Genomic DNA, 14,110 nt, shown 5'->3' on the forward strand with positions numbered 1-14,110 from the left:
ATGCAAATTTGCCCCCTGAATATCCATGCAGAATGCTGCTGCAAAGATCATTTTTCAGCCATTGCTTTGACGATGTACCCCTCTCTTTGAATCCCTCCACTGTCTCCCTCTTCTCTATTGTGTCAAACATAAGCTGCATGTCTTCATTTTCATGGCCCAGTCCCCTCACTACCTATTACACTCATATACTATTGAAGGCAATTCCAGGCTGACCAAGGCTCCTGATATGTCAGGATGATTCCCATTTGCAACTAAAAAAACTCCTGACTCCCAATTTAGTGTTCTCTCCCTCATAAAAACAGTGTTACCCAGAACCATGTGCATCAGCCTCTCTCTCTGAGTCAGTGAGAGAGACTGATGCACAAGATTCTGGGTAATATAGGTGTCCTCTGGTCAGTGACTGCCAATGGGAATTTGTGAGGAGTGGGGTCAGCCAGGCTTAATGGCCAACGGCAGGGCAGTGGGAGAGGTGTGGGGCTGCAATGGTGGTGGCACAAGGTGGAGGCAGATGTGTTAGATGTGTACATTGGTCTGTGTGTTAAGGAGGGGTCATGCCCCATTCTCCCCCAGATCTTGGCTGCAGCAGAGATGGGGTAGATGAAGGTTCAGGTGGGGGGAAACAGCCCTACTCACCCCAGAACTCAGTGTAGTTGGTGGGGTTTAGGGATCAGGCAGGGGCGTTCATCTCTCATTCTCTCCAGCAAGAGGGGGGAATTACAGAGGGGGTTGTGCCCCCTCCTCTTCCAGGGCTCAGTGCAGGAGGGCCCTCACAGTTCTGTTCTGCTGCAAACGCTCTACTGAGCGTGGACGTCGTCTCTGCTTTCTTGGATGTAATTGTGGCCCTGCCTCCTTGAACGCTGCCTACAGCCCCACATTGGGGGAGTGTGTAGGAGGGGTGCGAGACTGCTCACCTTGCTGTGTGTTCTACAGACTATGAGGAACTGGGTGGGGAGATTGAATGGGGGTAGTAGTGAGGGGACTAGTAGGCGTTAGTGGGGCTGGAGGGGAGCAGTCGTGGGGAGTGGGCAGGATGCTTGCTGAAGTTAATTTGAAAATGTTGGTCAGTGTGGTAGACTCCTGCCTCCCATCAGCCTATGGTGCCAGCCTCCATCACCCACTTGTTAAATTGTCAAACAAGGTCCTATGTGCTTTTTCCCATGCTGCCCTTCACATGTAGGAGAAACTCCCCACAAACATCTGCAAAATGATCTCGTTAGCCTCCTTCAAACTCTCCTTGGCTCTGACAATGGTTAGGCCACTGGCGTGCAGAGACCACTGCCTGTCATGCCCACCACTATTGTCTCCGTGTGCTCCCCTGTCAGTCTATCTGTATTTCTCTCTTGTCTTATACTTAGATTGTAAGCACTTTAGTTTAGTGTCAGTGAGGATTAACTTTTTTTTCTGTGTTTGTACAGCACCAAGCATAATGGGGTCCTGCTCTAGGAGCAGGGCTCCTAGGTGCTATGATAATACTGCTAACATAACACCTACAAAATAATTCCTGGGGACAATTATCCAGATATTGGGTGGCCTGGACCAGAAGGTTGTGGTCATTCCTGCTGATTTCAGCTTATCCTTTAATAGAAACATCTTAATTATTAAATCCTCTAGAAGTCTGAGCCATCAAAAAATGCACATTCAGAAGTTTGTCTGATTATTTGTACAGAGATGCCCTTCACAAAGACCTGCAATCTTCCATCCCCAACAACCCCCTTCCTCCACAGGTTCCCTCTACTTGCAGTTGTCTTTGGGGAAGACAAGGCTCTCTAATGTCTTCCGGGGACATCTCCTCCACTCCCTGGAGAATTGAGGGATATGGGGCATCTCTACTCTCTAAGGGAAAGGAATTCAGGGCTTTTCCCCTGTCTTTTTCCCCACGTGTGACCCTTGCTCATATAGCTCATAATGGATTTATGAAATTTGTGCACACAAATCATCTTCATACAGTATTAAGATATCCATCATTGCAAATCAAGCCCTAAAAGCCAAGCAAACTTTACCAAGATTTCATTAGGCCAATTACAGTGTAATGTTGGCATAGGAGTGGATGTAGAGCTGGAAGCCCCAAACTGAATTCTATTCCTACCTCTGCTACGGCCTTGCTGTAATAATGGTCTACACTTATATAGTGTACATGCTTTTGATTCAACTCTCCATTTCAGTCGAGATACACTTGATGCAGAAACGGATGGGGGTCAGCGTTGCCAACCCTCCAGGAATTAAAGATTAATCTTTAATTAAAGATTGTCATGTGATGAAATCTCCAGGAATATATCCAACCAAAACTGAAAACCTAACCAGGGGTGGGGGTGTAAATCTGTTTTCAGTCACCTTTGCATCTCCTTCTATTCTCATTTCTTCCAGGCGTCTGCATAGCTCCCAGGGTAAGGTAGTGTAGCCTCAGGGCCTCTCTAATTTATGCAGTGCTGTGCTGCACCAGCCTTTCAGGAACTAATACAGCAGCGAATAGCTGGAGTGCAGCAGCAGTGTGGCCACATCCTCTTCCCTGAGGCTATGCCCTCCAGCCCACCCGCCTCTATGCAGGAGCTGTCGGGGAAAGGCTTACATCAGCTCTACAACTCCTGGGGAACCTTCTTGCCTGCAGGTAGTCTCTCTGGTTCAGCCAGACTTCCAGCCAGAGGATCTGGCACATTATTAAATTAGGCCTCATAACACCTCTTCTGAAATGTGTTACCCCCATTTTGCAGAGAAAGGTTACATGGCAAGCCAGAGCACACCAAGGACTACAAAACGGTAATCTGCCTATGCCTGATCCACACGTCCCTACCTTCACTGTGGCCCCAACCTTCAGGTTCAGATGAGCTCTGCTTCGCACAGGACCCAACAAGGTAGGGGCAAAGGTGGCTGTGAATCCCTTCTACATGCTCTTGATCCCCGAGGCCAGTTTGAGCTGCTGTAACTGATGACTGCCTGCATTGGCCAATAGGGGTGCATTAGCACTGTGATCTAGTCATGGACTAGAGAGTCCAGACTTATGACTTTAGGCAAATTACTTAATCCCTCTGTACTTTTATGTCCCCACAATTTAAAAAGGCCCCACAGCGAAAACTAGAGCAGCTCCACTTCTAGTCTATGCAGGTTATGCCACACTCATCATTGTGTTATCTGAGCACCTTCCAGCAGTGCATTAATCAATGTGACTAATACATGTCATGGGTTTGTTCCTCATCCTCTCCCCCCGAGGGAGAAGCATGTGCAATGTCTTGTTTCAGGGTTTTGGTTTTTTTTAAAAGCTGCTATAGGGTTTGTGACAGAAGGGAAAAAGCCAGTTTGCCCTGGCTACATCCCCCTTTGCCATCGATCTGCTCCATCTCGCTGCCATTCCACCCCTTACATGCCCCTGCCACATCCTGGATGCCCCTTACTCTGGAGGGAGGACTCCTGCAGAGGTAGCACAGAGCCCACATGCACTGGGCATATTCACTGGGTGCGGCTTATGGCTGTTTTACGGCCCCCTTTGGGCTAGCCTAGTTGGTGCAAAGGGGAAGCTATTAATCTGGCTCAGTGTGGTCCACTGGGGTGGGTTGGGTTTTTTTGTATGCATATACTTCATTGATGGCTCCTGAGACCAAGCATAGAAAATTTCAATCCAAAAGGAATTTGCCAACATTATGAGCTACAACGAGAGATGGGGTTATAATGGAAAGTGCATTTCAGCCTCACTGTAGCGCACTCTGTCACATTTGCTATTCTAAGGAGGAATTACAGAACAGATCACAAACCACCCAGCTGCCGGGACTGTGGGAATAACCCCTCCTATCCAGACCTCAGCTCTGTTGTAGCCACATTCATCTCACAGTGGATTATTCTAGAATGAGATTACACCACTCAGCCGCTCTTGTAAGGGAGTGAATAGGTTGTTTCATGCTCTGGGCTTTTATCTTAGAGTCACACAGATAGATCAGACGAAAGTGAAGACAAATCGTAAGAATGCCCATCAGCTCCAGGTTGTTATATGGGTTACATGGCAGCTTTGCTAGACAAAACCCATCTCACTGTGAAGAGGTCACAAACACTCGTTTCCAAAACTGGTCCCTACTGGGGCCATGAAACTGGTGAGTTCAAGATCTCACTCGGGGGGGAGGGGGGAAGAAGGGAAAGCAGAGAGTATTGGAAAGAGAGATTTTTATTTCAGAGACATTATTAATCCATTAATCAATCTGTTTTAGGTACTTCTAAGGTGCCTTAGTATCACTGTGGTTTCTAAGCACCAGTAGCACAATAGGAAGCTAGAGTATTCTAAAAAGCACCATTTAAACTGACAAACGGACCTGGGCACCTGATGGGAACCAATACCTGGGATGGGGTGTGGCCAGAACATTGGACAGTCCATGGAATTTCTGTTTAAATGAGAAAATTTACCATTTACCAAGGCTTTTCCAATAACAGTTAATATGATCAAGAGAGAGGAAACAAATTGTAGAGAAGCTACTAGGGAGGAGACAGGCTGCACCCCGTCTGCAAGAGTCCATATATCCAGCAGTTTGGGAGCAGGCTTTCCAGCTCTCAGCGACTTCTTAGATTTACACATACCTCTCTCTCCTGCATTCTGCTTGTGAGGCTCTGTGCCCCCGGTAGAGATTTAAGTCCTGCTGGAAGAGGAACATATACTGTAACCACTACATAAGCAAAAAAAATGGCAGTGCCCAGACTGCCCTTCGACAGCTAGAACACTACGGGAAGGACAGGATGTGGGGAAGCTAATGATTTCAGCTGTGTGGCAATGAACAGGGGAAATAAATCCAGTATGGGGCACAAAGGAAATTCCAAAGACACTGATTACAGTGTCTTCATAAGAGTGGTGAACAACCTTAGCAGCTCTGGCAATGGGCCCTGAGCCCTAAGACCACACCGAATCTGCATACAATTTTAAATAAGTTTACATAAATATTTTAATCAGAAATAAATGTACACAGTTATTTTTAATTTATAGAGCACTGTTAAATGTACACAGCACCTTACAAAGCACATAGAAGGGCAACATATGCTCAGAGGACTGCAGGGGAAGGAGTTTTCAGTGAGGAAAGTGCCATTGCTTCTCTGAGACCAAATTCTTGATGCCAGGGTTTTCCTTTGAGTTTGTCTCAGGCATTAGGAGTTGCTGGCTTGAGTCCATTAATTGGCTGCAGTGTTTTGATTTATTCAGATACATAACAGAAAAAGTTCCATTCACAAATGTAAATGATTCCAAAGGAACTACCCCAAACAGCAGCCCCCATCACTGAATTCTGGAGCGCTGTCACATTGGCCATGCAGCAGGCATTTACCAAAGTTCAGTATGTTTCCTTCATAAAATTTGATGTGAAATTGGATGTGAAAAGATCAGACCATTAAAAGTCAGTCAACTTTAGCTGAACTTTGGCTTAATCTTTGAGTCTGCAAATTGAAAAGCATATATGCCCTTTGAAAGTACGTCAAGCAAATGAATCCTGGAATTTCTGGATCCATCCAGCATCTGGCTGACTCTCTGTCAGATTTCTGGAGCATTTGTTGGGAAGTCAAAACCAAAAACCCATTGGTCTGAAGTTGTCCATGGAAAATACTTGCAGTTGCCAGTAAAAGCCTCAGATCCCCTGCAGCTTCAAAGAAAGGCATCCACTCCACAAAGTTCCACCACTTCCTTGAGCAGCGGGAAACAAAGGTCCCTACTCCTCCAGGAGTTGCAAGCAAGTTCCCTGCTCCCCTCAAAGTTTAATATTTCAAAATACATAAAATAATATTTTGTCATCTGTTGAGAGTCCAGAAGTGGTTTCAGGCTCCCAGAGAGTTCTGATCCCTTCGAGAGTTGCAAGTTTTGCCAAGCTAGCTACAGAATGAGCCTTTCACAAGCTTTCTTGGCCAGCAACTGCTCAAACTCCTGGATCTGCTCGGTAGCTTTAGCGCACACAGGAGTCTCCTGCCCCCCAGACCCTCCATTTGCTCTCACCAGCACTCCACCCTTCTGGAGATATTGTGAAGCCATGGAGCCAATTAGAGAAATACTAAGCACATCACAGAACTAATACGTCTTCTCTATTCCTAATTTCTAGGATATCCTGCCACGCTGGATAAACACATCAGCTTGATATTTTTGCTAAAATATATTACAATTTAAATGTTTCGTGGTGGGTCTTCAGTGTTAGCACCCTAACAGAGGAGCAGGGCATCTCTTGGAGTGGTTTCCCGCCTATTTGCCTGCAGATGCAGGCAGTTATTAGCACTATGTTGGGTCACATTCTGAAGTCATTCTTCATAACTGTAAGGGCTACAAACTTAATATAAGTACAGAGAGGAGAACGTAAATTCTGCAAAACTGAGGCATTACCAGCAGGGTGCAAGTTGTGTGCCACAATCTTATAAGCTGCAGGTGTGACCCAGAGCCAAATTACTGCTTGGTATTTTTACCTTCACTTCAAACTAAAATAATTTAAAAAGGAACAAACACCAAAACAAACAGGAAAATTGACCCTGTCATTTCATCACCTGCCAGGTCTGAGATTCCAGACTGATCAATGTCCCACCACACAGTTCCTTGGCTCTCACCGTGACCCCAAACGTTGCCTGCCATCCCAGGAATGTGTTCCACTCTCCCCTTTGATCCAGTCACCCACGCTCCCAATTGCTGCGGATATTTCATGTGCCTGCATGGCACCATACTTGCCCAGGGACTGTGCTACTGCTGCTTCCTACCACACATGCACTCTCTGATGCGACACTAGGTATGAGTTGCGGCTGAAGCTCTTCCCACACTGCGCACATTTGAAGGGCTTCTCCCCAGTGTGGGTCCTGCGGTGCCGGATCAGGGTGGAGTTGTCGCTGAAGCTCGTCCCACACTCGGAGCACTTGTAGGGTTTCTCTCCTGTGTGCGTCCTGCGGTGCTGGACAAGGTGGGATCTCTGGCTGAAGCTCTTCCCGCACTCGGGACACATGTAGGGCTTCTCTCCCGTGTGGGTCCGGCGGTGGATGATCAGCTTGGAGCTCTCACTGAAGCATTTGTCACAGTCCGTGCACTTGTAGGGCTTCTCGCCTGTGTGCAGTCGCTGGTGCGCGATGAGATTGGAGCTGTCACTGAAGCATTTCCCACACTCGGGGCATTTGTAGGGCTTCTCACCCGTGTGGAAGTTGGCATGTCTGATGAGCCCTGAGTTCTGGTAGAAGTTCCTCCCACATTTTGCACACACATAGGGCCTCTCTCCAGTGTGGTTCCTTTGGTGCTGCACGAGGTGCGTGCTCTGGCTGAAGCTCTTCCCACAGTCTTTGCATTGGTAGGGTCTCTCCCCCGTGTGGATTCTCTGGTGCTGGATAAGGTGTGAGCGCCGGCTGAAGCTTTTCCCGCACTCGGTGCACACATAGGGTTTCTCGCCTGTGTGGATCCGCTGATGGCGGATGAGGTCTGAGCTCCGGTTGAAGCTCTGCCCACATTCAATACAGATGTAAGGCTTCTCGCCCAGGAGAGTTTTCTGGTGAACGATAGTGTCTTTGCGTTTCCTGAAGCCTCTTTCACAACGAGTAGGTTTTTCCTGTCTCTCCTCCAGAGAATGTATCTCCTGCCTCTCACAGGCTTTGTCCTGGTCAGAACTCGGAAAAGCTTCCCTTATGAAAAAGTCTGATAATGTCCCAGGGGCTTCCACTGGCTTGGGACCTTCCTGCTGAGGATCCTCCTCCTCATTTTCATTCATGTTCCCATCACCTGCTGGAACAGAATGAGAATCCAGACATACAGCACCCCCGGCTGTTCCAGTCCTGGGCTCTCCCTCTCTTCACTGTTCTGCCAAAGCATTTCATTTCTGACCTATGCATCCCCTTGCTATTCCTATGGACTCAGAGCTCTGGCACCACACCTCAGTCCTGATCTGCATCTGTGACTGTCCTGCGCTATCTCTCTTCCACTCCCCACATATTTCCTCCAGTAGCCCAGACCCTTAGAGAAAGAGGGCAAGAGCCTGATTCTGTTCTAATTTACACCAGTGTCATTCCAGTGATTTAATCTGAGTTGCCCTGGATTTACACTGGCGTAAGTGACAGAAGAATCAGTCCCACGGAATCCAGGCTCATGAAGCAGACACCTTGACTGGAAGCAGCCTTCCCTGACATCTCTTATCTCCTTCTCTGAGAAGGATGGGAAAGAATTCCCTTCATGGGTACTGTACACTGGCTCCCACACTTCCCCCTGTTCCTAAATCCCAATTCACCACTCACTGGTATCATGGGATGTGTTTGGTCCCCCTTGACATCCTTTCACTTGCACAAAGCCTGTCCCCATAAAGACTTTAAAACGAGGGAAGTGTCAAAGGGAAAAGGAAGAGAAGACGTAGAATAGTGAAGACAAAGATGAGGGAGGTGAGGGTAGAGAGATGAGACAGAGGCAATAAAAAACAAGAACAAGCTCTGCTGAGGGCACAGAGCAGAAACAAACAGGAGGAAGAGACACAGAAAAAGCAGAGAGGGCTGAATCTTGGGATCCGCACATCAGCGTTCCTAGGCCAATGCGAAACAACCGAGTTTAGCAGTGATCTGCAGGGAAGGATACCTACTAGAGGGACATGCAACAAACCAGCATTTAGTCCTCTCCCCTGCCTCCCCAATTACCTCTCTCCCCAGACAGCTGCCAGCATTTGGGGCTACAACAAGAATAAATCCCCAGGCGACTCTCAGGTAGGGTGACCAGATGTCCCGATTTTATACGGCCAGTACCGATTTTAGGGTCTTTTTCTTATATAGGCTCCTAGTCTGCTCCCCCCAGTCCCGATTTTTCACATTTGCTGTCTGGTCACCCTTCTCGCAGGCAACCCACATGCCGCTATTTAGCCCCACCCTTTGTGAAAGTGGAAGGGGGAGCCTGGCGGGTTGTAGCCGCACAGACCCCTGGGCGCTGGCTGGTTTGATTTGTCTTTCCTTTCTCAGGCACAGCCCAGCCTTGCCAGCCCCTTTCTGCTGCAGCCCGGCCTCCCCGGGCAGCAATCTCTCGCCTCTCCGCTGTGGCTGTCTCCCCCACGTCCCCTGGAGCTGCATTTCCACCCGCTCCCCATTATGGTTGGCGCCCCCATCCCTGACTCACCTCTCCCACTGGCAGCAAAGAGGTGTATTTTATTCCCTTATGCTCTCTGGCAGGGGCGGGGGGGGGATCATTGGAAGCAGGGACTCAGGCACTTTGGACACTAGCTGCTCCCCCAGCCCCCAGGCTCAGACAACAGGCTGCAGGGTAATGGGCTGCTGGGAATAGGAAGTCCCTTCTTTCTGAAGTCCGCCAGCCTCCCCCGACCTGTCCCCCTGCCTGTAAATACTTCCTGCTTCTTCAGCGGGCGCTGGGCGCGCCGCCGCGCTCTATGGTTGTAACCCTTCCATCCCCAAGGCGAGGGGCCGGCGGCGACTGCCAACCCCGGGCCCCCCAGAATCCGCGCGCGCGCGCGCAAGGCTGGCTGTTTTGCACGCGAGATTTTAAAGAAGGAAAAAAAAAAGTCAGATTTGCACGGGGTTTGTTTGATCCCGGAGAGGGCGTCGACCTTTTGTTTGTGGGCCGTTCAGGAAAATCACCAGCACGATACCTAAAATACACTGGGGAGAAGGGGTGAGCAGTCTCCCTTTCACGTCTGACCAATGCCTCTCTGTGCAGGGAGGGCTGGGACAATTTGTATAGTGGGGGTGCTGAGAGCCATTGAATCAAACTGCAAACCTTGTTTGTGATGGAAACCACTTCCAGGCAGGGGGTGCTGCTGCACCCCTAGTTCCAGCACCTATGTCCCTGTGCATTCTTCCCAAGCCTCTCCTCCGCTCCTGTCCAGGGGACTTTCACTAGCTTTCCCCTGCCTCTCTGCTGCTCTCTTTCTTGCCTGGACACTGGCCCCTAGCCAGGTACCTTAACTTAGAGGTTGTCCCCTGAGTAGCTCTCTCTGCCAAGGGAGACATTGCCAGCAGCTTTCCCTGGCCCTGCCTCCTGCTCAAGCCTTTCCTTCCAAAGTACACAGCCTCCCTCCGTCCCCTGCCTTCTCCCTCCTCAAAACAGTCACGGGCCAGCTCCATCCCCTGACACCCTGGGCTGTGTCTCTCAGGACACTGTCTGTGCCCTGTTAGTCCAGCAGCTGGAGAGGTGGAAAGAGACAAGCACCAGTGGGCTGGAGCTGGCTCGCTGTGGGTTGGAGAGGTGCATACACTCCTGGTGGGGTGACCAGATGTCCCAATTTTATAGGGACAGTCCCGATATTTGGGGCTTTTTCTTATATAGGTGCCTATTACCCCCCACCTCCTGTCCCACTTTCTGTCTGTCTGGGCTGAGTCTTTGCAGGGTGGAGTCCTCTTTCGTGCAGGCGAGCGGTGCTCGCCTTGTTGCCGAAGAAAGGAGACCTCCGCGATTTACAAAATTGGCATCCCGTCTCGCTCCTTAGCATGGACTACAAAATCGTAGCGAAAGCAATCTCGCTGCGGCTAGGGTCCGTGATGGCGGACGCGATCCACCCAGACCAGACCTACACTGTCCCGGGCCACAGCATTTTTGACAACCTATTTCTAGTCCGAGACCCTTTGGAACTCAGGCGTAGAGAAGGTCTGTCGTTCACCCTCCTATCTCTTGATCAGGAGAAGGCATTCGATTGAGTGGACCATGGGTACCTCCTGGGCACTCTGCAGGCGTTTGGATTCGGACCTCAGTTTGTGAGTTTTCTCTGGGTGCTGTACCCTTCCGCGGAATGTCTGGTTAGGCTCAATTGGACCCTGACCGAACCGGTCAGCTTCGGGCGAGGAGTACGGCAGGCGTGCCCCCTCTCAGGCCAGGTGTACGCTCTGGCGATCGAGCCCTTCCTCTGTCTCCTCCGAAGGAGGTTGACAGGGTTGGTGCTGCGGGAGCCGGAGTTGCGGCTGGTCCTGTCGGCGTACGCTGATGACGTGCTCCTCCTGGTCCAGGACCTGGGCGACTTGGTGCGGGTGTAGGCTTGCCAGGCCATCTATTCGGCAGCCTCCTCCGCCCGAGTCAACTGGGTCAAGAGCTCTGGCTTGGCGGTAGGGGACTGGCAGCAGGTGAGCTCCCTCCCACCCGTGCTTCAGACCATCCGGTGGAGCACGGGTCCGCTGTTCTACCTAGGCGTTTACCTTTCTGCCATGCACCCTTCTCCACCGGAGAACTGGCAAAATTTAGAAGGCGGGGTGACAGAGCGGCTCCGGAAATGGACGAGGCTACTCCGATGTCTCTCCCTCTGAGGGAGAGCGCTCGTGCTTAACCAACTAGTCCTGTCCATGCTCTGGTACCGGCTCAACATCCTGGTCCCGGCCCCGGGTTTCCTGACCAACCTCCGGACATCGATTCTAGATTTGTCATATTAATTTGTTGAAACCCTGGAAGGTACAGGAAAGCCTTTTCATCCACCCCAGGGAGGGAGAAGAGGATCTGGGGCCTCAACTCTCTAACCCAGCTGAAGGGTGGGGATAAAGGAGCTAATTTAGGAGAGAGACTTAAAATGGAACAGGTGGGTTTCTGGAAATAATCTAGTCTTTTTAATTAATGTTGAATTAAATAAACCCACTTCTGAAGAAAGGGACTGAAATTCTGCTGCTGTTGGGAGCCATATTGAGTGCCCTGGCTGGTGAATTGGGCCCCACTGTCTTACAGACTCTGTCATCTTGCTCCTCCTACAGCAGCTCCCCCTTTGGATGGCCCTGAACACTTCAAATGCTTGTAGATGTCTTATCTTTTCTTTGTTTAGTCCAGTGACACATAAAGTCAACATTTACCCAATAGAATGAAATGGAATTTCAGTAAACAAGAGAAAGAAAAGGTACAAATTAGGTGCAAAATTCTTCTTTGTTGTATTGACTTTTCTCCAGAGAGGCAGACTTTCGATGGGGGCTGCTATCCCATAACTGATGAGGCAGAATTAGGATGGACTAGGTGTTCCATGATAAACCATTCTGAATATCTAGTCATAATACGGCAATTGTTTAATTTGGATAATCAAGGGAAATTCCATGAAATTAATACATGTTGAGAATGCATTACCTTTTTGCTTTTTCAGATAAGTGAGTTTTACAGGTAACTGAGTCTTGCTTAATCAAGATTTGATGGTGTTTAGTTCTGTTCAACTTTCTTTAAAAGAAATCTAAGGACCAAGTGGGTAAGAGGACTATAGAGTATAAGGGTTATGGCCCTCCCCTACCCCATAGCGTGAAATAACATACTTAGGGACTGATATCTTTCTTGCGTGCCTTGCCTTTCTTATCTCATATTTGGAGGGAAATATGGCATGCAACATCGAAAATGGACTGTTGTTCACGTGTCCGTGTCTCAGCTCCAGTCATGGTTCATGGTGGGAACTGTCACATGTGACGCTCCACTGGTGCGTCAATCATTTTGTGTATTAACATTGAGGACTTAAGAAAAGAGAGAAATAATGAGTGTCCATGTGCAGTGGCTCTTGCCAATGATACCAATGGAGGATTTTGATTGGCCCTTTTCCTGTGTTCTTCTAGGAGAAGCGTCTTGACCAAAAAGTGCAAAAGGGCTCCCTGCATGTCACTCTTCTGTCATTCAGTAACAAAGCATGATGTATCCTTGGGGTTTGATCATGTGAAGTCCCTTGGAGACAGGGTTGTGTTTAATAAAGTTATTTTGAATGACTTACTTCTGCGAAGGGCAAATTAAATTGTAATGTAGGTACTTTCTGCTTCATTAATGAAATATACACCAATAGCAAACCGTTTGGACTGTGGCTGAGGGCAATATGATTAAAATGGGTCAAAAATAGGAAAAAAAGTAGCTAGAAACTTTGGGCATAGTTGAAAGTGTGTTCTGTCTCGCGTTTCACAACAGTTTGGCTTTTTGCATGTTCTGATTTTTTTCCCTCAGAATATTTTTCTCAGCAAAATTGTTCAGCTTTGAATTGGGATACTTTCAAAAATGAAAGCTTTGATTTTGATATAATCTCACCATGTGTCTGAGCTGACCCGATCAAAACTGGCATTTTAATAAAAACAAAACAAAGTGTGGGAAAAATACTTTGAAGAACAAGCAACAGGTTACACTTTTTATTTAAAGTTTGCTTTGAATTTTTAAAATGTAATATTTCAAAAGAATATTTGAAAAAAAATAACTTTGATATTTGATATAAAAAATCTTTTGCTCAAAAAATTCTGACTATCTTTAAACGTGACTTGTTTTTCTTTCTTTTTTGTTTATAACTTCACTTGGTGAAAATATTAATTTAATTCTTTGGTGTTGTCTGTCTTTTAAAACAACTACAAAAAAACTAGAATGTTCAGAAGAAATTTCACATGCCTGTAGTTAATGTCTTCATTTTACTGTTTGCCTTGATACAAGATAAACTTCCTCATTGCACTATTTGCCTAGATATAAGATGAAGGGATAGATTTTCAAAGGATTATATGGCATTTTGATCCTAGCCTACTTCCCATTGACTTCCAATGGGAATTAGGCACCTAAATATGTTTACACATCCTGCAGAAGTGAGCCTCCCATCCTGGGCTGTCAGACTTGGGTTAGGGGGCAATAGCTGTGTAGACATTGCTTTGACTTTGCAGGTCAGGCTGGAACTCTGAAGCCTAGGGATGGAGTGTGCTGTCGACCCGGCCCGGGAGGCTCACTTCTGTGTATTGTCTAGACATACCCTAAGTGTGCCTTTGAAAATCTGTCCTGAACACCTTCATTTTGCTGTCTGGGGGAATTTGTGAAGAAAGCTGTTCTGTGATCGCTTTAAAATACATTCCTCTAAAAAAATCCACTCTTATTTGTAATTACATTCTAAATAAATAATATTTTTATACCAATATAATTATTTTTCTGTCATGATCTGATGCTCTCAGCACCTCGGATACTCAATACTGGGTCAGCTCTGGCCTGCTTATGGTATCTCTCAAGCCTGGAGGAAGGAAGATGGACACCTTCAATGGGAGTGGGCAGGGTGGAGACTCCAGCACTGTTGGGGGAAGATAAGTTGGCACTCCAGTGGTAAGAGGGGGAAATTCTAGCCACCAGGGATAGTGGCTATTACAGTGGAAAAACAGTAAGTAAACCAATCTGCTATGTGGTAAAACACAGGGAAATGAATCCTGTTGGGAGAGCAATGGGAATATGAGTTAGAATGACACCTAGGTGAACAGACTCCCA

General features: G+C 47.9%; 1 protein-coding gene across 1 annotated transcript in view; it reads right to left on the reverse strand.

Annotated features, from left to right (window-relative positions):
• Positions 1–4,129: 4,129 nt before the first annotated feature.
• Positions 4,130–14,110, reverse strand: part of LOC125623941 (uncharacterized) — a 39,690-nt gene continuing 29,709 nt past the window's right edge. The window contains exons 7-8 of the mRNA XM_075125412.1: positions 8,590–8,712; positions 4,130–7,690 (exon numbers count right to left, since the gene is read on the reverse strand). Coding sequence (XP_074981513.1) covers positions 6,687–7,690; positions 8,590–8,712 — 1,127 coding nt within the window. The 3' untranslated portion in view covers positions 4,130–6,686. The remainder of the gene's footprint in view (positions 7,691–8,589; positions 8,713–14,110) is intronic.

Source organism: Caretta caretta, chromosome 1 (genome assembly GCF_965140235.1).
Source record: "Caretta caretta isolate rCarCar2 chromosome 1, rCarCar1.hap1, whole genome shotgun sequence".
Taxonomy (NCBI): domain Eukaryota; kingdom Metazoa; phylum Chordata; order Testudines; family Cheloniidae; genus Caretta; species Caretta caretta.